The sequence below is a fragment of the Lissotriton helveticus genome, chromosome 8, assembly GCF_964261635.1.
Source record: "Lissotriton helveticus chromosome 8, aLisHel1.1, whole genome shotgun sequence".
NCBI classification, from domain to species: Eukaryota; Metazoa; Chordata; class Amphibia; order Caudata; family Salamandridae; genus Lissotriton; species Lissotriton helveticus.
The window spans coordinates 183,717,980-183,744,638 of NC_136069.1; the positions used below are offsets into that span (position 1 = coordinate 183,717,980).

Here is a 26,659-nt window from a genome sequence, read left to right on the forward strand (position 1 = left end):
TGAACCACCAAGATAATGCCTTGATGTTCTAGCCATGTCCAGAGGCGCAGAGCCTCCTGTCATAGGGTCCACGACCCCACCCTGCCCGGTTTGTTGCAATACCACATGGCGGTGGTGTTCTCCGTGAACACCTACACTACACTTCCCTGGAGAGAGGGAAGGAATGCCTTCAGTGCAAGCCGGATCCAGCTCCAGAAGGTTGATATGGAGCCGGGACTCCGCCGGAGACCAGAGGCCTCTGATCTCTGCCTCTCCCATGTGGCCTCCCCATCCCAGGAGGGACGCATCCATCATCACTGTGTGCTCCGGTTGGGGAAGGGAGAGAGATCTGCCACGAACCCAATCGCGATTCGTGAGTCACCACTGCAACTGTCGTGCAGCGCCCTCCGAGATCTTGACGTGATCGGACAAATTGCCCTGATGCTGTGCCCACTAGAACTTCAGGTCCCACTGCAGAGCCCGCATATGCCACCTTGCTTGTGTCACAAGCAGGATGCAGGAGGCCAGCAGGCCCAGAAGCCAGAGGGTCATCCTGACTGAAACTAGGGATAGAGGCCGAAAGAGTGGAATCATAGCCTGAATATCCCGGACTCGCTGCTCGGGAGGATAGACCCGAAACAGCGTCGAATCCAGAACAGCCCCGATGAAAGGGAGGTTCTGAGAAGGTCTCAGGTGCGACTTCGGCATGTTGATGGAGAACTCCAGCAAATGCAGGAGGTCGGCAGTAGTCTGGAGGTGGGAGACGACTGCCTGGGGCGAGCCCGCCTTCAACAACCAGTCGTCGAGGTGGGGGAAGACGGACACCCCCGACCTGCGCAGATGAGCTGCGACCTCCGCCATCACCTTCGTGAACACACCGAGGGGCACTGGTAAGGCCGAAGGGGAGCACGGAAAACTGAAAATGCTCCTGGCCTACCATGAACCACAGGTAGCGCCGGTGGCCGGCAGGACAGGGATGTGAACATAAGCGTCCTACAAGTCCAACGCTACCATCCAGTCTCCAGGGCAGCCAGGACCAAAGTCAGCATCTTGAACTTCTCCTTCCGGAGGAAGCGGTTTACGTCCCGGAGGTCCAAGATGGGGCGCAGGCCCCCCTTGTACTTCTTGGGGAACAGGAAGTAGTGGGAATAACAACCACTCCCTACTTCCTGATCGGGAAAGCACTCAATGGCCCCCTAGGACAGGAGGTACATGACTTCCTGATGGAGAAAAGCCAAATGATCGCCCGACAGCCGTTGGAACCGAGGTGGCATGGCTGGAGGGGGGGAGGGGGCAGAAAGGGGAGTGAGTAACCGTGGCAGATTATCTGCAGCACCCACTTCCAGTGGTGGAGGTGGTGACGTACCCTGCCACCCACCGTCGTGAGGTGCTCCCTGAAGTTCGGATTAGGAAGGCTTATAAGCGGAAGCAGCGGGGGTGGAAGTGGACTGACCCGCCCGCTGGTAACCCGCCCCTGCGGAAGCCACGGCCGAGGCCACGCTGGGGCTGGGTCTGCACAGGCTTAGGAAAGGAGCGCGCTTGGGTGCTCTTACCCTGGCCACGAAAGGAACAAAACCCAGACGTGGCAGGGCTCTTTGTGGAAAGACCTAAAGCCTTGGCCGTAGCCCGCGAGTCTTAAAAGCGTTCCAGGGCATTGTCAGCCTTGTCACCAAAGAGGCAAGCTGCACCAGGTAACGAATTGATTAAATTGGTAATGTAAGGGACCCATAGGTCGGAATCCTGCTTAAATAAATCCGCCGGAATGCGATCTGGCCCCGGTGCCTTACCACTTGGGATAGATTTCAGCACGGTCTCTACCTCTCTAACGTTAAACAACAGGGGATCATCAATTTTAATGTGTGGGACAACCCCAATACTATCCGTGCCTAATTGAAATTGGGCTTCAAAGAAGGCAACCCATTGCTGTGGATCAACATTGTTATTCGGGGTTATCGACCGTTGCCCGTTCCCCCATTTAAGTAGGTCCCAGAATTGGGTCATATTCCTACCTTTTAAGATAATAATAGGCATCGCCATCGATCCTCATCATAATCTCTCTTAACTTGTTTTTTTTTTTTTATTAAAAGTTTTTCAGCTTTTCTTCCGCATATTATACATCATAGCGCAGCTTTATACAGTACATCCTAATCATAACAGTTTATATAAAATAGGAATATATTGCAATTGTATTTCATTACAATAAGTTATGACATAGTGAGCGCCTTAGTAATATCCACTAGGTACTGAGCGATTTAACCTAAAAAGCACTCACTAACCTATAGGAGTCAAAAGAAAAAATAAGAGCCTTCGAGAATTGAAACAAGAGGTAAAAAAAGCACAGAGGGTTTAGTATATACAACAATCAACATTCAACTATCAACGTCAGATCTCCAGACCCTCCTTCCATCGACTAATCGGATCCCATATTCTCAAACCAAGTTGTCTCCCTCTCCTGCCTTTCCGTGCATAGATTGCTTTTTCCAAGTTATAGGCAGCCAAAAGGTTAGACAGCCATATTTGTAGTGCCGGGGGTTTTTTATCCAACCAAGCCCTGGCTATACCTAATCTATAGACTGCCATGGCTATAAACAAATTCCCGCTGGGAGATATCGGTCTCTGGAGTGGTATCCAGGTTGGTTTAAGTGTTATTTGGATACCTATTGATCTATCTAAAAAGATCTCTATATCTCTAATAAGAGTATGCAATTGGGGACAGGTAGCAAAAATATGCACAATATCTGCTTCTGGGAAGTTGCACCGAGGACAAGAAATCCCTTCGGTGCCCCCCCATTTTGCTATCCTAGCTGGGGTGTAGTATAGCGAGTATAGAGTTTTGTATTGCTGTGCCTGCAAGGGAGCCGAGCAGAGAATTGTACATCCAAGATTCAATGACTCCTGGAACCACTGTGGTTCGATACTCAATTTCTCAGCCCATTTGTTACTATATTTAGCTATATCCTCAGATTTACCTGCGGCTAAACATGCATAAAAACTACGAATCGAACAGTCATCACCTTTCCTTATTTTCTCCATAATTTCATTACTACCAAACCCAGCAGGCCCTCCCTGTTTAGTATTCAGAAAGCTCCTGACCTGCAAGTATTTAAAAAAACTCCTACTGTCAATACCGTATTTCTTAATTAGTTCTGCAAACTGTACCACCCCAGTATCGTCCATGATATCCCCAATCTGTACTATCCCTTTATCAGCCCATCTGGCCATAGTTGAATCCGCAAAGACTGGCTCTGAAAAGGATCTATTCCTATATAGTTTCGTATATCTATTATATCTCCCTAGTCCAGCTTTTTTCGAAAAAGTATTCCAAATTTTAACAGCGGCGCTAACTGTCTTGAATCTCGTCCTCTTATAATATACAAAATCGATGCAATTCAAAAAACAGTTTTCCACCTCGACCCCCAGAACCGCTGCGTAGACCGCCGTGGAGCTACTAGTAACCCTTTGATCAAGACCCCCACCCCAATCAACCCTCGCATGTTTTGTAGAGCCGCTGCCCAATAGTATAGCCTAAAATCAGGGGCACACCAACCACCTCGCTCTCTAGGAAGGGAGATAAACCTGTAAGCCCTTCGTGTCTTGCCATGAGCCCAGATGAATCTGTTAAGGATTGCCTCCAATGCATTAACCCACCTTGCTTCAAAATATAAGGGAATAGCTCTAAACGAATAAAGAAATTTCGGGAGAACCAGCATCTTGATGACATTGGTGCAACCCACAAGGGACAGATGCAGATTATTCATTCTTTCTAAGTCTACCCTTACAGTTGTCATTAGAGGAATCATATTATTCTCCACCACCTTATCCACCTCGGCCGAGATCTCCACCCCCAAGTACACTGCAGAACTGACGACTCGTAGATCATTACAGCATGTATACCTATTTTTCACTATCTGGGTTTTATTTTTGTTTAAACTGTAGCCGGAGACCTGCCCGAACAACTGAGCTTCGTCCTCCACCTCCCTAATAGCTAAAGTCGGGTTAGATGTTAAAATAGCCACATCATCCGCGTAAGCTAGTGTTTTTACCTCCCTACCATTTGTATATCGGGGTTAGCTTCTAGTCTTCGCAGCAGAGGATCCAGGTATAGTGCGAACAATAGGGGCGAGGAGGGGCATCCTTGCCTAGTTCCCCTGTAGATCTTAACCGCCGTTGAGTACCCCCTATTAACCCTGATCCTAGCAGTTGGATCTTTAGACAGGGTCTGGATAGCTTTCATGTATCCTTCTCCTATACCGCACCACCTTATTGTTGCCCAGAGATAATCCCAGGAGACCCGGTCGAACGGCTTCTCTGTGTCTAGAAACAGTGCTGCCAAAGGGTCTCCCGGGATTCCTGCCGCATCAAACATTGTGACTACCTGCCTGATGTGTTGGGTGGAGCCTTTGTCAGGGATAAAACCATGCTGTGATGGGCTGACCAAGCTCTCGATGATCCTAGCTAGCCTTTGTGCTAATATTTTAGAGCAGGTTTTTGCATCGGAATTCATTAATGTGATAGGCCTGTATGAACCTGGAGCTAGCGGGGATTTCCCTTTCTTTAATATTACAATGATGTCCGCCCCTCCCCATGAATTCGGGATCAATTCCCCCTGCTGAGCCTGAACCATGGTGTTAAACATATCGGAACCCAAGACTCCTTGAAATACTTTATAAAATTCTACCGGGATCTGGTCTGGGCCAGCAGCTTTGCCCAAGGGGAGGCTGCTCAGAGCGGCGGTGAATTCCTGTTATGTTATGTTATTTATTTGGTTAAGCGCAAACAGCTGCCCCAGGAACGAGGCGTCCCGGCGCTGAGTAACCACAGAAGCTATCTTAAGGGAGGGGGAGGGAAGTCCTAGGAGGGGGGGAACAGATGGGTCTTGATAGCCTTCCGGAAGGTAGATAGATTATCCAGGGAACGGATGTTTAACGGCAAGGAGTTCCAGAGCTTAGCTCCTAGGACCCTAAAGGATCGGCCACCAGTACGGCAGAGCCTGGTGCGGGGTACCGTCACTAGGTGCTTGCCAGAAGAGTGTAGGTTGCGCTGTGGCGCATAAGGTGTTAAGAGCGGGCGCAGGAGTTCTGGGCATCCTGATTTGAGAATCTTGAAGGCCAAAGTCAGGGTTTTGAATTGAATCCGAGCTTCAATGGGCAGCCAATGTAATTTCCGAATGGTAGCTCTGGCTGAGCACCTGCGAGGGAGACCCACCAGGGCTCTGGCCGCTGAGTTCTGTATGCGTTGAAATCGAGCTATCTCCGCTTTATTGGCGCCTAAAAGTAGAACGCTGGCATAGTCCAGTCGTGAAAGGATGATGGACTGAACAATAAGCTAACGGATTTTTGGATCAAAAAAACGAGTATCGGGTTAAGGCTCCTCAGCAGTCCCACACAAGTAGCAGCCACTTTTTTCGTGTGGGTCTGGAAGTTGAGTGAGGAGTCCATCCAGACACCCAGATTCTTGACCAAGGATTTGGGTTGCGGGATGGCGCCCAGCGAAGAGGGCCACCAGTGCTCATTCCAATAGCTGGTATTCCTCCCGAGGAGCAGCACCTCCGTCTTGCCTGCATTAAGCTGCAGGCAGTTGTCCGTCATCCACTGGGCTACTGCAGCCAGGCCATCTCTAAATCTCGAGGACGAGATCGAAGGGCCTTCGGTGAGGGTGATGACCAGCTGCGTGTCATCTGCGTATGACACCAGTGTTAGGTCCCACTCCTTAGCCACTGCCGCAAGTGGCTGCACATAGAGATTAAAAAGGGATGGACTAAGTGCAGAGCCCTGGGGCACTCCCTGGCCGATGGAGTGGGGCTGGGAGAGAAACGGGGGAGCTGATACCCGGAAGGATCTGTCCTTCAGAAATGAGCGGAACCACTCCAGGGCAAGGCCGGTTATCCCTATTGTCTCTAAACGGGTTAACAAGATGTTATGAGAAACCGTATCAAAGGCTGCGCTGAGATCAAGCAATATCAGCACAGCACTCTGACCGGCATCGAGGATAGTCCGGAGATGTTCGGTGGTGGACAGGAGGGCCGACTCCGTGCTATGACCCGGCCTGAAACCATTTTGCGATGGGTCCAAGACGCTGTTTTGGGCCCTATGGTGGGACAGCACGTTGTTTACATAGGCCTCTGCAATTTTGGACTCCCACGGGAGCAGCGAGATGGGTCTGTAGTTTTCTAATTTGGTAGGGTCGAAAGTCGGCTTCCTAATGATGGGGGAAACCCATGCTTGTTTCCAGACAGCTGGAACCTCAGCCGAGGAAAAGGAACTATTGAGTATTGAGGCTAGGGGGGGTATGAAGAAATCCAAAGATTCAAGAAATTGGGATGACCTCATGGGGTCGGCTGGAGAACCAGACTTGACTTTCCTGCAAAGTTTATTTAGGTCATCGTAAGAGATTTCAGGAATAAGTGTCAGTATAGTGCCATTTGTGCTTGCATTGATAGAATTAGATGGGGCAGGGAAGTGCTGCGGGAATGAGCTGTACATTTTTTGTACTTTTTCTATAAAGTAAGTGGCAAGGTCCTCACACTGTTGCGTGGAGGTAATACAGGAGGCAGGGGTTCTACTATTTTGCAATTCTTGCACCAATTTAAAAATGACTTTGGTGGGATTTAGGCTGGATTTGATTTCTTCAGCGTAGAAGGAGGCGCGCGCAGAGCGAATAGCTTTGTGGTAGAGTTTTAATTTAGACAGGTAGGATACTTTATCCATATTATTGTACTCCCTTCTCCAAGTTCGCTCGGCTTTTTTGCATTCTTTCCGCATGGATTTCAGAGCGTCGTTGTACCATGGGTTAGAGGGGGAGCAGCGCCCCTTGGTCCATTTGGCTGGAATGAGAACGTCTAATCCTCTAGTAATCCAGTCATGGAAGGCGGCATATGTGGTGTTGATATTCATATTTGCCTCGTAATGAAATTCTCCTACGGTAGACTGGAAGTCACTGGTTAAGAGTTTATGCCAAGGTCTTTTTAAACGACGAGTTGGCTCTTTTTTGTTGGGCTGTTACCTAACCGTCATAGTGATTTTGATGAGGTAGTGTTCTGTCCAACCCATAGGCTTGGGCAGGTCGGTCCTGACTTCCGGGATGTTAGTAAAGACGGGGTCTAATATATGTCCAGCTGTGTGAGTGCAGTGTGGATTAGAGAGTTAAATTGTAAGGCAGCAAAGTCCGTCAAGAGATTTTTAATGGTAGGGTCTAGTATCGAGTCAAAGTGGAGATTAAGGTCCCCTAGTATGGTGAAGTTTGCTGAACTCACCACCAAGGAGTTTGCCACTTCTAGGAGTGCTTTGATGAACTTGGAAGCAGCACCAGGGGGTCGATAGATGTAGAGCCCTGACAGGGTAAAGTGGGGGCCCATGGTGATCTTAAAGCGGGCACTTTCGCAGCCCCAGATATCTTCCTTGGTGAAGGAGCAGGCATATTGCTCTTTATAGATGACTGCTATGCCGCCACCTCTAGTATCTCGGTTGAGAGTCTTCATTAAGAAGCCATCTGGCAGTGTGAGGTTCGGAAGACTGGTCATATCATCACGGAGCCAGGTTTCACATAAAAATTGAATGTCAGGGCTCTCGTCAGTTAGGAGGGTATTTATCTCTAGATGGTGTTTCACGAGCGACCTAACGTTCAGTTGGAGGACAGTAAGAGGAGTATATTTAGGCGAGTTAACACTGTAGCCAGATAGACAGGGGCGGGGTGTTGCGAGGTTACATGACTTACATTGTAGGCATGTCTGTCCGAGGCAGCCTGATGTCTTGTCACAACTCTGACCAGGGTTCAGGGTAAGGAGAAACTCCCTATCGTAATGGTAGGGTGCCCTTTTGGCCAGGGGGACAGGCGAGAGGCGATGTCTTGGCGATGACGGGGGCAGACGGGCTTGCCTTTGGCGCGCCTTCGGCGCACCCGCTGCGCGTCCGACCAAGGCACATTTTGATAGGGGGGGGAAGGGCGGGGTGCGTGGCCTCCGTCAGGTGGGCGTGGCCTATGTGGCGTCGGTAATGGCGGCCAAAGTAAGTTAACTCAAGTCCGCGGCAGCGTTAATGTCGGCTGCGCGGTGATGTCGGCGAGACTGAGGTGAGGGGAAAAGTGCTCAGTGCCAAGTGAGGACAACAGTTAAAAAGCAATACAAATGCAATACGTTTTTTAAAATCAGACCTAGTCTCCCGGCTTCCGCCTCAGGAGCTATCTGTAAGCTAATGCGTGCGTGAGCTGGCGCGGCTTATATAGCGGTCGGGGGCGTGGCCTCCGTCAGGTGGGCGTGGCCTATGTGGCGTCGGTAATGGCGGCCAAAGTAAGTTAACTCAAGTCCGCGGCAGCGTTAATCTCGGCTGCGCGGTGATGTAGGCGAGACTGAGGTGAGGGGAAAAGTGCTCAGTGCCGAGTGAGGACAACAGCTGGATTGGTGAATCTAGAGCCATCTTCTCTTCCTCGGGCTAGTTCGGAGGTTGAATAGCTCTGAGGTACCTTGCTATATCCACCGCTCCCCTTCCATTATCCGGAGTATATAGATCCGTGTAGAATTTCCTAAACACTTCTCTCACCATATCTGGTTCAGAGACCGAGTTACCCTGCGAATCAATAATCTCCTTGATGTCAGATGAAGCTAGTCTTTGCCTAGTACGTATGGCTAATATATGGCCAACTCTCTCGCTTAACTCGTATGCATTCTCCTTTTTAGTGAGATAATTCTCCGCGGCTTTCTTGGCAATACATTCGGAGGCTTCTGCCCTAAGCGCAATAATTTTTAGCAGATGTTGCTCCACTGGAAGTTGCTGCTGGATACCTAGGGATAGCTCTTCTTCCACTCTGAGGAGACATTTGCACAATTCTTCTACCTTAACTTTCTCCTTCTTCTGTTTATGTAATGCAAAGCTCAGTGTCTCTCCCCTGATCCCGGCCTTAAAGGCATCCCAGACCATCCCCTGAGGTGCTGTCCCCCCATTTACGTCCCAGAAGTTCTTGATCCACACCTCCATATGCTTACAGTATTCCTCATCTTTTAACAATGCTCTTTCAAAAGTCCAATGCGTATCCCTTCTTTGAGCTTGACCTAATTTAATCGTTCGAACCAATGGGCTATGATCTGACACAACCCGGGGGTACTTTTCAATCTGGGAACCCGAAACCAAAGGGCTTGATACCACAAAATAATCCAGTCTGACCATGACTTTGTGGGGGGCGGAGAAGAATGTGCTGCCATCTATATGCGGATGTAGCCTAATCCATGGATCTACTAAGGAATTATGCTGTACCATGTCTGCAAGTGCTCTATATGTTTTCTTCTTACTCCCCAAATAATGTCCCCCTGGTTTTGTAAATGAGCTAGCAAGGTCATGAATGTTAAAATCGCCGCAGCAAACAATTGACTCGGGCCATTGTGCCAGCTCTGTGTCTAGATATTGGAAAATATCGGGGTCATCCTCCGTAGAACCGTATAATGTAGCCAGCGCGAGTTTCTCCCATTTGTACTTTATTTCCATCAGTATCCATCTACCCCATTGATCCTCTTTCTTCCTAATAACGTCCACGTCCCTGCACCTACCCAACACCGCTACACCTCTAGTACTTGTCCCCTGTTTGGTGTTTGCCAGTAAATTAAACCCCAGCTGCTCCAAAAGATATCCCTTCACCCCCTCTATGTGCGTTTCCTGAAGACAAACTAGGTCCAAACGCATAGTTTTAAGCAATGCAGCAACTCTAAGTCTCTTATTCGCATCGTTAAGCCCACAGATATTAATCAATGCAATTCTGCATGTCATTAGAATACAACAAATGTCTTGCCTTCAAATAAAACCGACTCATTAAATATACAAACAGAGTAACAACAAAAAAAGTCAACCATACTATAATTTGTGTACTGTACAAGCTGTGCGACCTGGAAGTGCCCCCCTACCCCGTCCCCCCCCTTCGCCCCCTCCCTCCTCCCCCAGACCCCCCCCTCTCTACGGGCAAATAGGTCAAGCATGACCTATGTGTGGCAACTTTTGAGTGCAGTGATCGCCACCCACCCTCCTCCCATGTAACATCCATGTGTATTTCTAGAACTCCTGACCCTAAGAAAAGAAGAAAACAACCCAAGCCTAATCCTAACTTTAGGGCAACTGAAGCTTCTCCTTACTAGCCACCCTTTTGCTTTCTGAGCTCATTAATATATTCCTGGGCCTTAATTTCGGAGGCAAACATCCTTACATGGCCTTTTGCGATAATCTTTAATCTTGCTGGATATAGCAGGTATGCTTCATGACCTAGATTTTGACATGGGGTAATCAGCTGTCTGGGCCGCCACCTTCTCTCCACAGTGGCGTGGCAGAAGACGGGGCGTGCAAAGAAAGATACCCCTTCAAATGTGCACCTTGCCTCTGGCCTTGCTTTATCCATTATCTCCTGCCTTGCGAGAAAATTACCAACATATACCAGGAGTGCTCTAGGCTTTTGATCTTGTGAGGCCCCATAGGTTTTCCTCTGCACTAAAGGGAAACGATGTGCCCTTTGCAACTCGCTTTCCCAGTTCCATGTTGTGACCTCAGGAAAAGCACCCTTAAGCATCCTAACCACGTATGCCCTAGCATCCTGCCCCTCAAGTCCTTCTGCAAACCCCCAAAAGTCTTATGTTGTTACGTCGCTGGCGATTCTCAAAATCTTCCATTTTCCATTGCATGTCCTCCGATATTTTGTCCTGCGCTTCTTTAAATTCCTGCCAGCGACTAACATCCTCTTCCAGTCTCTGCCTGTCCTCTCCTCCACATGAGAAACTCTGTCTGCCATTTCCTCATGTAACTTATTCATTTTCCGCATAGATCTCTGGATCTTTTTTGCCGCCACTTTAGCTCTGCGACTTTCAGATCTAGCCTCAGACTGCATCTGCTTCAGAGTTGTGTATGATAAATCTAGTGAAGAGGTCTGAGGAGTATTCTCAATACCCCCTCCCTCTATCTGGGGGCCTTCAGCAGCATCCTCTTGATATAACAGGGAGGTTGCCGAGTAATCCCAGCAAAGTTTTGAGTCCGAGCCTTGCGCTGTTGGGCTATCTGGGGAGTTCATTTTAGATTTGGTCTTCTTTCTAGTTTTTTGAAAGTTATTATGTCCTGGAGGAGCTTTCTGGACAGACGATTTTGTTTCAACCTCCGAGCCCGAGTCCGTAGTTGTGGGCAAACTATAATCTCCTGCCTCGCTAGAGAGATAAGAGTCAGACTCCTCGTTTACTGAAGAAAAGCATTCAGCCTCCGGTGTATCGGTGACCCCCCCCTTTGCCGGGGGTTGGAACATTCCTTCTCCTGCCGCCCTCAATGCCTGCCTCGATGTTTGCGCTGGCCTTCCCGAAATTATTTCCCCCAGAGAAGCCTGCCGCCCCAGTAATTGTACCAATAGTCACTTTGCAACTGGTTGCCAGGATTTCAGGGGCTTCAATATTGTTAGCGTTAGTTATAGGATCTGCCCCCTTACTTGTGTGCTGCGGTTGTGGACTCTTAGCAGGTCTGGCAATGTCGTCCTCTTGCCTTTCCCCTGCAGCTTCTTCTGGTGTAGCAGTAAGAGCAGCATCATCGACATGCGGCATGTTCGGACTCTGCCTCCGCTGTTGCTCGGCAACCCGGAATCGTCTGTTTGACCTGCCTCGTTCTCTGCCGTGCTGCCTGTCAATACTGGGTTCTCCGTGGCTTTAGCTGGAAATGCCTCCTTTAACGTAGATTGTCGGAGTTGCTGGTCCTTGATGCCTGCTCCCGCTGATCTCACTCCGGTGCCATCGCTAACTATGTTTTTCAGGGAATCCCTTGCCCCTCGGGTCTCGGCTCCGACGCCATTACCATGGGATATATCTGTTTGATTTCCCACGTTTTTCCTAAGTTGTGCTGCGGTTCGTGAAGCCGTGGCTGGTGCCTCCTTGCTATCCTTACCGCCGCTCGCTGGCGGAGGTCACTTTGTGGGATCCATCTCCTTCTGCTGCTGCTTGATTCCTTTTGGTGCCATCACAGCGCCGACCTGCAGATGCCGGATCCCGTCCGAGAAAGGGCTCACAAGTCGGTAGGTCAAAAGTTTCACAATTCTATGTATCCAGTGCGAGGGGGCCAGATTCTGTAACCAGTAGGAGAGCTCAATTGCCCTAATCATGCCAGCATTCTTATGATAAGGTTAGACCTTTGGAGGAGAGTGAGCTGAGTGCGACTGTCCTCTGCAGTCAGTCAGCGGCCATCTTGCCCCGAATGTCTCTTAACTTGTCTTAAGGCCGATTTATAAGTTGCTCTACACAGCTTAATATTACCATGGGACCTTGATTTAATGGCTTCAACTAGAGCTTTGTAGGCTAACCTACACGTGTTGTTGTACCACGTGTTTGGCTTATACATACTGGTCTTTTTAGCGGGTTTAGTGTTTATAAAAAACCTTTTCAGCCCGCTAAGAAGGTCATTGTGGATTCTCGATAATTTGGCTTTTAGTACCTCTTGGGAACCACATTCAGATAATTTCCTTATAGACCCCGATACTAACGCCCTAATCTCCGCCACATTCCCTTCGTCTGTTGCTACCCATGCCCACTGAACCCTTCTTAAGTCGTTAGAAATAGTTAGCAAATTGGGGCAAGTATCACCTTCCATCGGGGCGGGACCAGAAAAACTCCTATCATCAAGATTAAGGACCAAGGGATTGTGATCGCCTTCAGGGCGGCATTGCACTTTCATATCTACAACTGAAGACCATAGCTCCACATTCACAAGGATATAATCAATGCGGCTTTTGGATCTACCATTACCGAAAGTCTCCACTCCCTTGGCATCAGACTTAGTCCTGCCATTAGCTGCCCTTAGGTCCCGTTACAGACACAACCCTTTCACTTGGCGTGCAGCCTCAGTCCATTTTTTCAGATGGGCTGAAGATCCAGTTGCGGCACCCCCCAAAGCGCGTCAACCTCATCACTAAGCCTGCCATCTTCTGAATCCAATGGTTCAAAGCAGGTATTAAAATCTCCCGCAATAATTAGGTTACCGTTGGATGCCTCTTGTAACAAGTGACTCTCTAGAGACATAACATGAGTACTCCTCCCACCAGGTTGTCCCCTAGCGTAAACGTTATACAAAGTTATATCAAGGCCACTCACAGATCTTACCCTTAAGACCAGGAAGTCTGGACTATCAATACAAACCTCGTCCACCCTTATCCCCTCAGTTTGCCTTACCCAGCAGGTCAGTCCACCCACTGGTCTACCCCTAAGACACCAACTACTCAAAACCACTCTGTATGCTTTCAGACCCAACCACAGCACCGAAACTGCCCTGATAGGCATCACAGATGGCATATGCATGACTCTGGATGGAGGAGACATGACGGCCTTCATCCACCTGGACCTCCCGCAACATTTGACAGCCTCCCACCCCAACCCACCCCGTCCTCATCCTCATACAACACCTACACAACATCGGAATCCAAGGACTCGCACTCCAATGGATCTACTCCTTTCTGACTGGAAGGACCCAGGCAGTTAGCCTGGTACCATACACCTTGGACGCCCGTATCTGTGGAGTTTTGCAAGGATCCTCACTGAGCCCGACCCTCTTCAAAAGCATACATGATCCCTCTAGCCAGCATCATTCGCTCTCACAACATTAACGTCCTCTCTCATGCCAAAAACACAGAGCTCATTCTCTCCATCACACACAAGACGCCCAGTACCAGATCAAATTCAATGACTGAAATCACCAACTGTCTGGATCTGAACAACAATAAGACGGAAATCGTGATCTTTAGGAGGAGCACTTCTGCATAAACGCCACATAGTGGCCAACAGAGCTAAGACCGACACACACCCCACCAACGATGCGAAGAACTAGGGTTTCATAATTGACCGCAAACTCAACATGAATGGCCGAGTCAGTGCCATCACCACCTAATGCTTTCTTACCCTGAAGATGCGGCAGAAGATTTTCAAATGGCTTCCAGCTAGCACCCAGAAAAGTCACGCATGCCCTTGTCACAAGCAAGCTAGACTAAAGGAGCGCCCCCATTCAAGAAACAAACAAAAAATTCACCCAAAGGCAGCAAACCATTCAGAATTCGGCAGTCAGATTCACACACAACCTTCCACGCGGCACCCGTATCACACAACACCTGAAGGAACTACACTGACTCAATATACATAAACATTTTCAAGGCACTAGATAACACAGGCCCAGCATACCGCCACGTCACATCTACGTTCACAAACCTTCCAGACACCTCTGCTCGGCTGAACTCCTACCTGCACATGTCCCCTCATACAGAAAATCAAATCTGGCGGTCAAGCCTTGACCTACATGGAAACTAAAGCATGGAAGCCACCTGCCACTACACATAAGAGCCTTCTCACTTTTTCAATTCTGCAAGAAGCTGAATACCTAGATTTTTGAGAAGTCCAACTAGGTCAGAGGTTTGACCAGACTCACACCTGCTCAGTGCAAGCATACCCTTCTGGGTGACAGTGCACTCTACAAATCTGCAATACATAACAAACCGTGGTCGCCAGATCTGCTTGGATAACCTACTTGATTGCATCCTGCCCATCATGTACGTTTGTGCCAACGCGGCTCCAAAGTCCTTGATGACTGGCAGTAAAATATTGCTGGATGTGTGTCAAAATGCATGTGTGTACCAGCTCAACAGACAGCCTGTTACAGATCGCAGTGCCAGTGCAGCAGAAGAACACATACATTTACCATAGGTATCAATTATTTTGGAATGGCCTGAACAAAAAGGCTCTATGGCGTGGAGTGCATGCTGAGAAAATCTGGTCACCTGCCTGTTTACAGGTGGGCAAAAACAGTTTTCGACCAGGTAGCCATTAGAATATTGGTGGGCCTGCTGGCCAAGGCTGTAGAATTTCCATTAAAACATTTGTTTTGTCTCAATGGAGGGCAGTTATAATTCTAGTACTTCAGCTGCTCTCCGAACCACAACTTCAAATTAGGCTTAATTCTTCCACTGGAGGAACATGAGGTGAGACAAGCTCTGCCTCATGAGAAGTATTAGGCCCACTGGCATTCTGCAAGTCAAGTTATAAGACATCATCTGTGTAAAGACGGGGGCAAGACTTTCTCTCCTTTACAAACATCATTGAGATACTGTGGTGCACCCCGTTCTGGCACAGTATTACGGTCAGAGCCAAAAAGATATCGAAGCCTATGTTGACAGCTGCTACACAGTAGTGGAGCAGGATTAGTCAGAGTCAGGATTAGATCATGCCTTTGTAATCTGACAACGTTCAGTACTGGATCATACTCTGACAACGGCAGTCGAGGTGGTCCGAACCAGCATTGATCATGGGGCTTGAGTTGAAGTCTGAACCAGAGTTGGTACCAGCCCCATGGGGACAGACTGTGCTGGAAAGGATTGGCCAGCAGTAACCCAATTAGAGGACCTTGCGGTTCTATGGGGCCTATAGCTGCACCAGTGGAAGCCAGTAGCACACAACGAAAATTTCCAGCATGGCATCTCTGAAGGCCTTGATCTGCTGTGGGGTTAACGATGGCCTGGGAAACTAAGGCAGCCTGATAATCAAATTGAGGTCGGTTACCAGGCCAGTGGACTTGATTGAATGCAACTGACATTTCACACCCTTGCAACAGCTCTTTGGATTCAGAGTATCGGGATGAGGTTGAAGTACGCTTGACTTTTTTATGCTTGCATTTGAACTCAGATATGCCAAAGGGCTTCCAGCAGGGAGTGGGAGCAGAACCTGCACGAGGGCTGCAACTTCTTTCTGTGTTCAATGACACACAAATTAATCAGTTCAGACACATGAAGCCATCTAGCGGCGTCCAGGAGCACTGCTATGAAAAATCTCCAGAACCAGTTTGGCACCTCAGGAATGTTAGAGGGTGCAGAATCTGTGGTATTCATCAGAACAATATATATTGCAGTCTGTGGGCATACAATACAGTGTACACCCCTGCATGTTCTTTAGAGACGTATTCAAACAAAAATAAATATTAACAACCAAATGCAATAAATACACCTTAAAAAAGATTAATTAATTAAGTCTTGCTCTTACCTGCACTGCCACCATCCTCTTAAGAGAAAGATCTTTTCCAGATTGCCCTCCATCATTAAGTGAATTACCACCAATATCAACTGGTAAACTACCATCTGCATACAAGAATAAATTGTCTCCATCTGGGCTGAAATGGGGTTTTGGTGGATAATAAGCATCATCATATATTTCTATTAGATCCGGTGCGATAACTGTAGAGGCACAGTCTCCATCAAATACTGTGTCTGTGCCATATTCATGGACACCAGTCTCAGATTCTTCAACAGAGAACGACCGAACGTCAATGACATTTGGTATTGGTGCCATGAAAGTGTTTTCCTGAAAGTAAGGCTCTGTAGACACGGCTGGCAAAGCAACAGCACTGGCAAAAGAAAGCGCAGATTTTTCTACACTGAAAACAAAGGGCGCAGGTTGAGATTGCATAGTGGGAATTGAAATATCTGTTATGTTTACAGAGCTTGTACCAGTGAAAGAATTTGGCAACAAACTACCGGAAAATAGAGGAACGGTGAGGCTATAAACAGCTTCAGACAGAGGCTTGAATTCTTTTGCACCTGGGTTTAAAGTCCAATGTCTTGGAACTGTAAAGTTTTGTGCACTGTTCGGAGACAAAGGATATGATGAAGTTTCACTATTGTTCTCTTTTAATCCCAAGCTCTCGGGCAGCCTAGTTTCAGATGTCTCAGACAAAAAGTTATGCTTCCTCAATCCAATTAGGTTGTCGTCAATCATAAAAAAATGGAATGACTCCAGCAAGAAAGGCTTTAATCCACCAGCTTCTTCCACTAACTTCTGAGCCTCCAGAGGGAAAAATGCATACTCTCCCACAAATTCCACGCTGTCCAGTTCCAGAGGTCCATGTTTATCTAAGATTTGATAGAAATATCTGGGGCAGAAATAACAAATAATTAGAAATAAGCTCTGTCTATTTTCCAAATACTTCAATAGTTAATATAGGTTGGTTGGACTTTTCATTGTATATACAGAATTATAATGAGAAATGTAGATACATAAAAGACAGACACAATAAAAGGCCATTAAAGTAACTGCAGAAGGAGACTGATATTTGAATCCACAGGGCAGTAGAATAAATAGGAAATCTCTATTTAAGAATTTAACATTTATGTTCAGACCACAGTGGAGGTTAATGGTGTGGGTTTCAGGGGATCTTATCAATAGACAGTAAACATTATGTGTGTGCAACTGTAATTAAATCCTAATAAACATGCCACCCAACACAGAACAACTGAAAGTATGTCACAAACAGGTAAAGTATATTCTAACCGTCACAGCATTTCAATTCTCACAACCAGTATAAGAAAATGCCTCTTTTTGTATGGTCACCCCCAGATTATTTTGACGGATCCTGCAGGTTTTTCAACTCAAGAGAGCACTGAGGCCTTCTAACTAGACCTCCGTGCCAGGGACCTTACCCCAAAACGTGTATGTTACATTGGTTATAGCCAATTGGCACAGGGTAGCTTACCTGTAAGTCCTTAGTATATGGTACGCAGGGCCTGTTAGAGAGTCACACCAGGGACTGCAGCACTAGCTGTGCCACCCTGGGTGTGACAAAGTTAAAACAAGTCCCCCAGTCCGCAACTGCAGACTAGAAAAGCAGTTTGGAACGACTAACTAGATTTTGACATTTATAACAATGTCAAAGTCAAATGTTCCCCTGAAACATGCAAGGCACCTCCATGGCAGGCCTACTGAGCCCTAAGACACAGTGAACAATATTTCACGGACAGAACACGGCCCCAACGAGGTCGAATATACCGGGGCAGTGGCCTCAACAGTCCTAGCGGTTCCTCACAGACGCACCGGGGTCATAGACACGAGTAACAGTCCCAACAGTCTTAGTTGCAACAGGCGATGGCCTCAGCAGGTTCAATGGCAACAGGCGACAGCCCGAGCAGTCCGAATGTCGGACCCTCCTGCACATAAGGGTTTATGGACGCTATTAGCTGACGGCTCTCTAGCATTAACAATACCGACTGAATTGGCAGCTCCCACTCTGCTCACTGGAATCTACTCTCAAGGATTCCTGCTGGGTCTCACTCTCTCAAGGGTCTCTGCTCCTCCTCACAGGGTACACTGGCCTTGCCAGGCAGGCTGCAGGCTGGTGCTTCAGACACAGGACAAGTGTTCTTGGCTTCCTGGGTGATGGCCCCTCACCCAGATGGGCGATTTGCAGATCTTGATCCACAACCCTGATTGCAGCAGCTCAAATCTTGGCGACTTTCTCTGATAAACAGTGCTGTTGACCAACTTGTCAGCCTAATACTCCCACCTGTATAGTCCAACTCCAGATACATATGTGATTTAATAGCAGATTCTTTGAAATTAGGTTTGTGGGTGTCAGCTCCTTTGAAGGGCTCTCCCCTCTGCACTGTCATTTGCCAAAGGTACAGTCTGCGACTGCAGGAGTGGTTTCAATTCTTACTGATGAACAACACAGTCCAAGGGTCGAACCGGCTCTCACACCTTCTACAAGCCCCGGCTGAAATATGCCTCATAAAGGTTCAAAGGTCTAAAACATCCTCTCTATCAAGATTCCCTGGTCCACAGTGCCAACCTTATCAGTCCCACCATGTCCCTGACAATGAGCTCAGGCCTGTTAATGAGTAATTCTTCCAGGAATCAAAGATTAATTTCATGTGGACAGAGAACACTCTGCTCCCCTTCATTCAGTGTGTGCTTCTACCCTAGCCCTCAGGAATGTCAGTAATGAATATCTCCTGGCACGTGGCAACAGTTTTCACCTCTCCAGACCTCCTGTTTCCAATGGAACCACATAGGCCACCATATTACGTACCATAAACAGGTACAAACACATCCCAGCATGCACACACAAGTATCATACACTGTCTGGCGCTACAGACAATCCATGCTGGCCAAGGGTGAGTTAAGTTCACTGGCCTATAGGGCTGTCATACAGGTAAAAAGGCACATTCACCCTACTAATCACTATGAAATACAAAACAAGTATGCTGCCACCACCGTGCTTGTGTCACTTAACTCCTAGAAAAGTCAATAGACCTCAAACATCACAAGGGAAGCTCTAAGGGCCTCCCTCACAGTCTAACAAGACTGCAATGGCATAACACAGGCCTAGATCATGGAGCGCACACATGATCCGTGTTCATCCATGACCAAAAGTCATTACCATAGGTCCCGATGTATGAGTTACTTACCTTCAGTAACGATGTATCTGGTAGAGATGATTCTAGCCGCAGATTCCTTCATGTAGAATTATCTCCAGGCGTTAGACTGGATCCGGAAACTTTTTTCCACAGCATCCCTGCGCCCCGAGGGCGGGGTTGCATCACGCGACTCCGCCCAGGCATCGTCCGCGTACGTAACGTCAGTGAGGTCACATAAGCCTCACCCCCGCGCGCCTATGTCAGTTTTCTTCTGAGAACTTTTCCGCAGCACAACGCGAGCCACCAGACAAAAAAATGTGGGAGCATGGGAACAGTGTGCGAAATAGTAGAAAAAAGAGAAAGGGAGACAAACGACACCATAAGGGAGAGTGCAACACTGCGGTGTCCGAAAGCAGGGGCAGAAGAAAGAACACAGCAGAGCCCTGAGCAGCCACCCTACCAGTACGTAGACAGCCTTCCCCCCCCGTGACCCGAGGACAAGGAACATGCGTAAAAAGGCATGACTTGTAGCAGGCCTCCCACCCCCATCCCGAAACAAGGAAGGGAAGCCAGTCCCAAGACAGACAGGAACAACAAACCGCTGAACCACCCCCCCAAGGGCAAGTCATGGCCAGATGACCCCTATTCAGAGATTAGCAGAAGGGCCAGGACCCCTAGCAGCAAAAGGAAGGGAGGGAGGGGAGGACAGAGATTGAAGACAAACCCCCCCCCCAAAACCTGGGGTAGCCAGAGTAGCGGGGCACAGGAGCACCGTAACCCCATCCTCCAAGAACCAAGAGGAGGAATGAACTGCAACCAGACAGAGCCACCCGTCAAGAACAAAAGAAGGCACTCACAGGAGACACAGCCCCCCACCAGGAGGCGAGTACTGAAGACCAACCCAAGGACCCTCGCAGAACGGGGAGGAAGGGCGGGCCGTGAAGGAATCTGCAGCTAGAATCGTCTCTACCAGATACATCATTACCAAAGGTAAGTAACTCGTACATCTGATACAGACTACTGGCCGCAGATTCCTGGACGTAGAATAGATTCCCTAGAAATACCCCCGGGGAAGGAGGGACTGCGAAAGGACCCCACCAGCTTGGACAGAACAGAGGATCCCACAGGGGACCAGATCTGCGGACCAGGTAAGTAACCTCGTCCCTGCCAGGTAAGAGGAACCTCCACAAGCAGAACACCACCGACCCCAAGAGGATGTAGGAGGAAGAAAGAAGACTGAAGAGGTCCGTACACTCACAGCAGAGGAACCAAGGGCAAGGCCAGAGAGGCCAAAGCATCCCACTCCCCTATAAGGCAACAGAGCTTCCATCCAATGCCAAGACAGGGAGAGGAAGAAGAAGCTAAGAGGGCCCAAGGAAACAAGGGAAAAGAAGGCGATCCCACCCCAGAAGGAGGGCAACATGCCAGCCAGAACAGCACAGACAGTCGTAAGCCTCCAGAAGGAAGAAGAACAGCCCAGGGCCCCAGGAAGGCCCGGCAGGCGACGCCTGACAAGGGAGAACACAGAATCATCCCAACCCCCAGGACAGGAGCAGGGAGGTGAGGAGATGCCCGGACACACCACTACAAAGGGCCGCGCACAAGACCTCAAGAAGCAAAAGCAACATACATAAGCACCATGGAGAACAGGCACCCGAAGGCGACCAGAACTCCCTAGTAGAGCCAAGCTATATAAAAGCTTCCACTACCCCACATAGGGTGTGTTAAGTCGCAAGATACGGGAACCCTCTTTGGAAGAACTTCCTCAGCAGAGGAAAAATAAAAGAGCCACGGGGGAAAAACACCCCTACGAAAGGCTTGACAAGCATCCCAAGCAAAGCAGAAGGCCTAATCTCAGGGCCAAGTCTGCGCAACAACCCCGGCAGAACACACACACAAACAACAAAAGGGCCATTCAGTAGCCAACAATGCCAAAGTCCCAAAGGAGGACTCAAATGGCCAGAAAACACACTTCAGAGCCAGAACAACCGGCCCAAGAAGGCCCAGAACCAGCCCAACTCAGCAGTCACTGAGGAGGAGGAGGAGGAGGATAAGGCAGAGGAAGAGGAGGAGGACGGAGCCCTGCCAGTAACCTTTGGATTGCAGAATCGGCCGGGGCATGGGGGTCCAGCCAGCGGGCCAACCAGGACAGCGGAGTCAACAGTGGCGGCAGGGAGGGAAAAGCGGTCCGCAAAAGTGGACTGGCAGCAGAGGGGTGGAGGGAAAGGCAGTTCGGGTCACACAGTGCTAGAAGGTGTCGGTGCTGAGGCACCGGATCCCCTGAGGCGGGACGCCTCCAAGCCCCCGTCAGGGAAGAAAGGAGCGAACCCTCAAAGGGAAGCAAGATCTCTCCCACCAGAGCCCTGGAGGAGAACCTCCAAGAGATGGTCCGCCCGAAAGTGAGGGTCACCCATGCGCGAAATGCCCACAGCCGTGGACACCGTGTGAGCGAAGGCCGCACCGCCTCCGTAGGGCCCTGCGGCGGAGAAAGCAGCTCCTCCGTGGGCGGCGGCTGCAAACTAAGGCAGCCGTCCACGAAGCCAAGCGGGACGGGCAAAGGCCAGACCTGGAAGTCAGAAGGAACTGAAGAATGGGGGACCTGCCGCTCCTCCGGCGAACACCTCTGCCTCAGATATGGCGGGGATCCGCCCTTCAACGAGGCCGGTGAAAAAGACACCACACGGCGGCCAGGCTCCGGGGAGGACAACACCAATATATATTCAGACTCTGGAGAAGAGGGAGCGTCCGAAGACTAATCTGCACTTCTGACGCCTGTCTGGAGCCGTAGAGTCCGCCGCCTGAGGCAGAACGGCAACGCCATCCGGAGCCGAAGGAGACGGCGGATAGGACTCCTCAAGGCCACACCGCGCCAGGGACCGGAATGGGGCCGGATCCGAAGTGGTCAGGGGGCGTTCTTCAGAACGGCGCTGACTCCATCTCCGCAGAGGCAGCGTGGAGCCTGCATGGAGAAACGAGAGGGACCAGGGGAGTGACACGAAGCCCTCCGCCAGCCTCTGCCCAGCATGTGGCAAAGGTGGCCCGGTGAACCATGCGGCGCCGCCAGGGCCGACTCAACCTCTGACTCGCCCTTCGACGAGGCAGCTGCCTGCGTGGAGGGACGAGAAAGGCCCAGAGTAGGGCGAGGGGTCCCCGCCCAGCCTCGACCCAGAACGGGACGAGGAGGGTCCACCGACCCCGGTGGCACCGCCCGGTCCAGCAGCTGCCGGCACCGTAGCGGAGTCACCTCGGCCTTAGACAGGACCACCTTGTCAAAGGACCGAGAGGGGCTCGGGAATGCGATCCGAGCCCTGGCGACCTCCCGCGACACCACAGCGGCTCCCGCGGGAGTTTGTGGCGTGGCAGAGGCACCGTGGTCTGAAGGAGGGACCCCAGAGGGGCCGCATCCCAGCAGCACTACATCCTCCAAGCCCGGATCCGAACCATTTGACGCCGGGGCCAGAGCCACCGGCGGCGTCGCAGAGGGCCCCGCGCAAGGCAAAGGATCCGCTGACGCCCCAGGAGGGGAAGGAGGAGGATAAGCCAGCGAGGCCTGCAAAGCCCCCACGTATGTCTCCATCTGGAGTCTCGACGCCCCATCACCGGGAAACGGTGGATAGGACGACATGCGGGCCGCATCACCAGTGGAGAGTCCACTCCCCCGGCAGGCGAACACCAGCCCCCGGGGACAAACTGCAACACTACCTACCGGAGAGCGACGCTCTCGCGACATTGGAGAAGGGCGAGGGTGCCGACCACGGCCGTATCTGAAGCCGCCTGCCGAGGCTGATCGAGGGGAGGCGGTCGACCTGGAGAGACGCGCCGAGAGTAGTTTCATCCAGCGCTCCCGCCGCGACTTCGGCTTCAACTGTTGGCTCGCCTCACAATCAGTGGTGCCGTGATCCTCCCCTAAACACCACATACAAATGAGGTGAGGGTCCGTCGCCGACATAAGACGACCACACAACGTACAAGTCTTGAAGCCCGAAGGCATTCGCACACTGTTCCCCAAAAGAAGAGACAATGAGGAGGGAAAAGGGGCCCAAACCAGGCTTGTAGCAAGACCAGATCCGCGCTGCATGCGGAAATGGAAAAAAGCTGACGTAGGCGCGCAGGGGTGAGGCTTATGTGACCTCGCTGACATCATGTACGCGGAGGACGCCTGGGCAGAGTCGCGTGATGTCACCACGCCCCCGGCGGGCAAGGTTGCTGTGGCAAAAAGTTTCCGGGTCCAGTCTCACGCCTGGTGATAAGTCTACGTGAAGGAATCTGCGACTAGTAGTCTCTATCAGATATCCCTGCAGCTGGATCTCTCAGGGCAAGGGAGCACATCTATAACGAAGCAGGGGACTACTCTATTCCAAAAGCCAGTATATCTGAATTCTTTAATTGTGAAGTATCTCAGATATTGCCTAGTACACTTTCGGTGCTACTGATTGCACATCAATTTGGGACTAGAGTTGATGACATATCTTTGTTATCATTTCACTAGCCACTTAAACTATTAGTATTATTTGCTTTGACAACAATTCACTGTATATCATTGCTTACTGAAAAGAAAAATGATCTGGACGTGATCGGACAGATTGCCCTGATGCTGTGCACACTGGAACTTCAGGTCCTGCTGTAGAGCCCGCATATGCCATCTGGCATGTTGCACTAGCAGGATGTAGGAGGCCATTAGGCCCAGGAGCCGGAAGGTCATCCTGACTGAAACCCAGGTTAGAGGCTGAAAGATTGGAATCATAGCCTGAATATCCCGGATTCGCTGTTCGGGAGGATAAACCCGAAACTGCGCCGAATCCAGAACCGCTCCGATGAAGGGGAGCTTCTGAGAGGGACTCGGGTGCGACATCGGCACGTTGATGGAAAACCCCAGCAAATGCAGGAGGTCGGCCGTACTCTGAAGGTGGGAGACTACTGCCTGGGGCGAGCCTGCCTTCAACAAACAGTCGTCGAGATAAGGGAAGACTGGAACCCTCAATCTGAGCAGATGAGCTGCGACCACAGCCATCACTTTCGTGAACTCCCGAGGTGCGTTGGTAAGGCGAAAAGGGAGCACAGTAAACGGAAAATGCTCGTGGCCTACCGTGAACCGCAGGTAACGCCGGTGGGCCGGGAGGACGGGTGTGAGAAGTTGGCCTGATATGCAGTGCTCACTATTCTAGTGATCACTATGTATCAGTCCAAACAACCCTTATTGATGATTGGTTGTAAGTCAACCTTATAGACCAGCTATCCTAGTAGCATGGATACGAGCAGTCTAAGGCTAAGACTCTAGAGGGCGTGTTAAGCCAGCTGTTTTACCATCACATTACCCCTTGAACACCCAGTGAAAGGACACCACACAAGTTGTTATGAAAATAAATGTATATTTATTTATAACAAGACTACCCTGGCTCTTTATGAGACAGGGAGCTAAGCACACAACAAAACTCTTATAAAAATACTTAAGTTAGCACAGTATATACAAATGCCCGAGGGGCACGGGAAACCATATACTCAAAAAGTGGAATGCGAAACTACTAGCAGGTAAGTACAGTACTAATAGGCTTTGGAATCGCTAGGACTTGACTATAGAATCGTTAGATTACTTATAGGAGGCCCAGGGGACTCGGGTGCAGAGTGTGCACTCTCACGCGGGATGCGGGACAAAGTCTATGATAGCTAGTAAAGTTAAAGTTAGTGTTCACGGGCGAACCCGACCTGGTAGGAAGAAAACGACAGTGGATCCTGACCCTTGGATAGTGAGGCTATGCTGGGGCACCGAAATGCCGAAGTTACCTAGCCCAGGGGCTGCAGCTGCATATGTCTCAAAAGACGTCGGGAATCCTCGTAGACGAACCAGGAGCCTGGAAGAAAGATGCTGGCAGGCGACCAGTGAAGAGAGTTCGAAGTGATCCAAACCTGGATCTTGAAGATGGATGACACCTGAAAGCAGAGGGGACCAAGTTCGTGACTACTAGCCAGTAGTCAGGGGCACCAGGAGGGCACCGGAGGGTAGTCACCTCGACTAGGTGGGTGGGCGACGCTATGCTCTGCAGATCTCACGGACCAGGAGGCGTTGTCGGCGACCAGGATGGAGGGGCGAGCTGTCCCACGATGGATGAAGCTGTCGGCGTCGAAGGACCCAGGATTGGGCAACAAAGCCTTGGCTAATTCAAGCCCACGCGGTGGACTCAAAATGGCGTCTTGAGTGGACCAGGAGGGTCCGGGGTGCTCCTCTTCTGGAAGGGAGCAAGAACCAGTCTGGAGCAACCAGACCAGCAGCAGTGATGTCGTCGGGCGTCGTTCAGAAGGCCACGAGCCAGCGGGCTAGTAGCCAAACAACGCGGTGAGCAGCAAAAAGCAGAAGGGCCCCACGCCGATCGTGGAGATGCTGGGGGGCTGATCTTCGGTGCTGGAGCTGCTCAGGGTCGGGGCTTCTCGGACCCCAAAGCACTCGCCAGTAGATTACCCGGCGGGCTTGCTGTGAAGAAGTCGTGCAGTCTTGGCAATAGTCGGTCCCTTGAGGTCTCTTCGCACTCACGGTTCTCAGCTTGGCTGTAGAGGTGAGTAGAGGTCGGAGGTGCCAGGGAAGCCGGGTCTTGTCGAGCTGGGCAGTCGGATTCCGGAGGAAGGACTCGCAGCAGACCGCAGTGTTCTTAAGGTGGTGCCTGCGGATGCAGGGTGACTACTCCTTAGTCACAAGGGAGAATCTTGAAGAAGAAATCTTGATGTCCTTTCGTAGAAAGTCGTGTCTTGATTCCAAAGATGATCTAATTTGGAAGGGGGCCAGTTCCTACCTTTATCTGGGAAAAGGGGGCTGGCACGCGACTAAGTCCTGCCCTATGGGTGGGACCAGGAGGGGGGTGGTTACACCCCTCTCCTTTGGCGGGCTTTCCCCAGGCCAGGGGCTGGAGTGCCCCTGGAACTGGTTTCAGCCGGCCTATGCACAGTGAGCACCGGGGTGCCACTTGCAGTCACCTTCCTCTGAGCCCTGCCTACCTAGGATACACAAAATCCTGTCTGAGACGGTGCTAGCACCGCCCCTGGCAGGAAACCCTTTGTCCTTATCTCCTGCTCTGGGAGGACTCCCAGCAGCAGGAGGACAGACTTGTGTCTCGGTGGCAGCATCCATTTTGTGGAGCTAAGGCTCTGTTGGACTTTAACCGGGGTATCAGGTTACATGCATGTCGTGTCCCTCTAGAAGGGTGGAATGCTAACCCCGTCGCCAGAATTGGCGAGGGGTTAGTATTCCAGTTCGTATGACACCTTACTCGACATGTTTTGATAAAGCGATACCAGAGTTGGCATATAACCGCGAGGATTATAATGCACTTAAGAGTATATGGTATGCGATATCATGGAAACGGCTAAGGGATAGATCCCGAAAGCCGCAGACAGGCTCAGCTCATGCCAGAGCACCATCTCACACGATTCCAAGCACTCTGCCTTCAGGATTGTTTAAGGCCTGCCATAGGAGTGACTGATAGGAGATCTGTGTGTCAATTTATAGGGTTAGATATAGGAATACTATATCTAAAGC

At 50.2% G+C, this 26,659-nt stretch overlaps 1 protein-coding gene across 3 annotated transcripts in view; it reads right to left on the reverse strand.

The window, feature by feature from the left end:
• Window positions 1-26,659, reverse strand: part of LOC144772494 (E3 ubiquitin-protein ligase TTC3-like) — a 1,119,388-nt gene that overhangs the window by 352,021 nt on the left and 740,708 nt on the right. For all 3 annotated transcript variants that reach the window (XM_078656860.1, XM_078656861.1, XM_078656859.1), the window contains exon 33: window positions 15,989-16,874. In XM_078656860.1, the coding sequence (XP_078512986.1) occupies window positions 15,989-16,874 (886 nt within the window). The remainder of the gene's footprint in view (window positions 1-15,988; window positions 16,875-26,659) is intronic.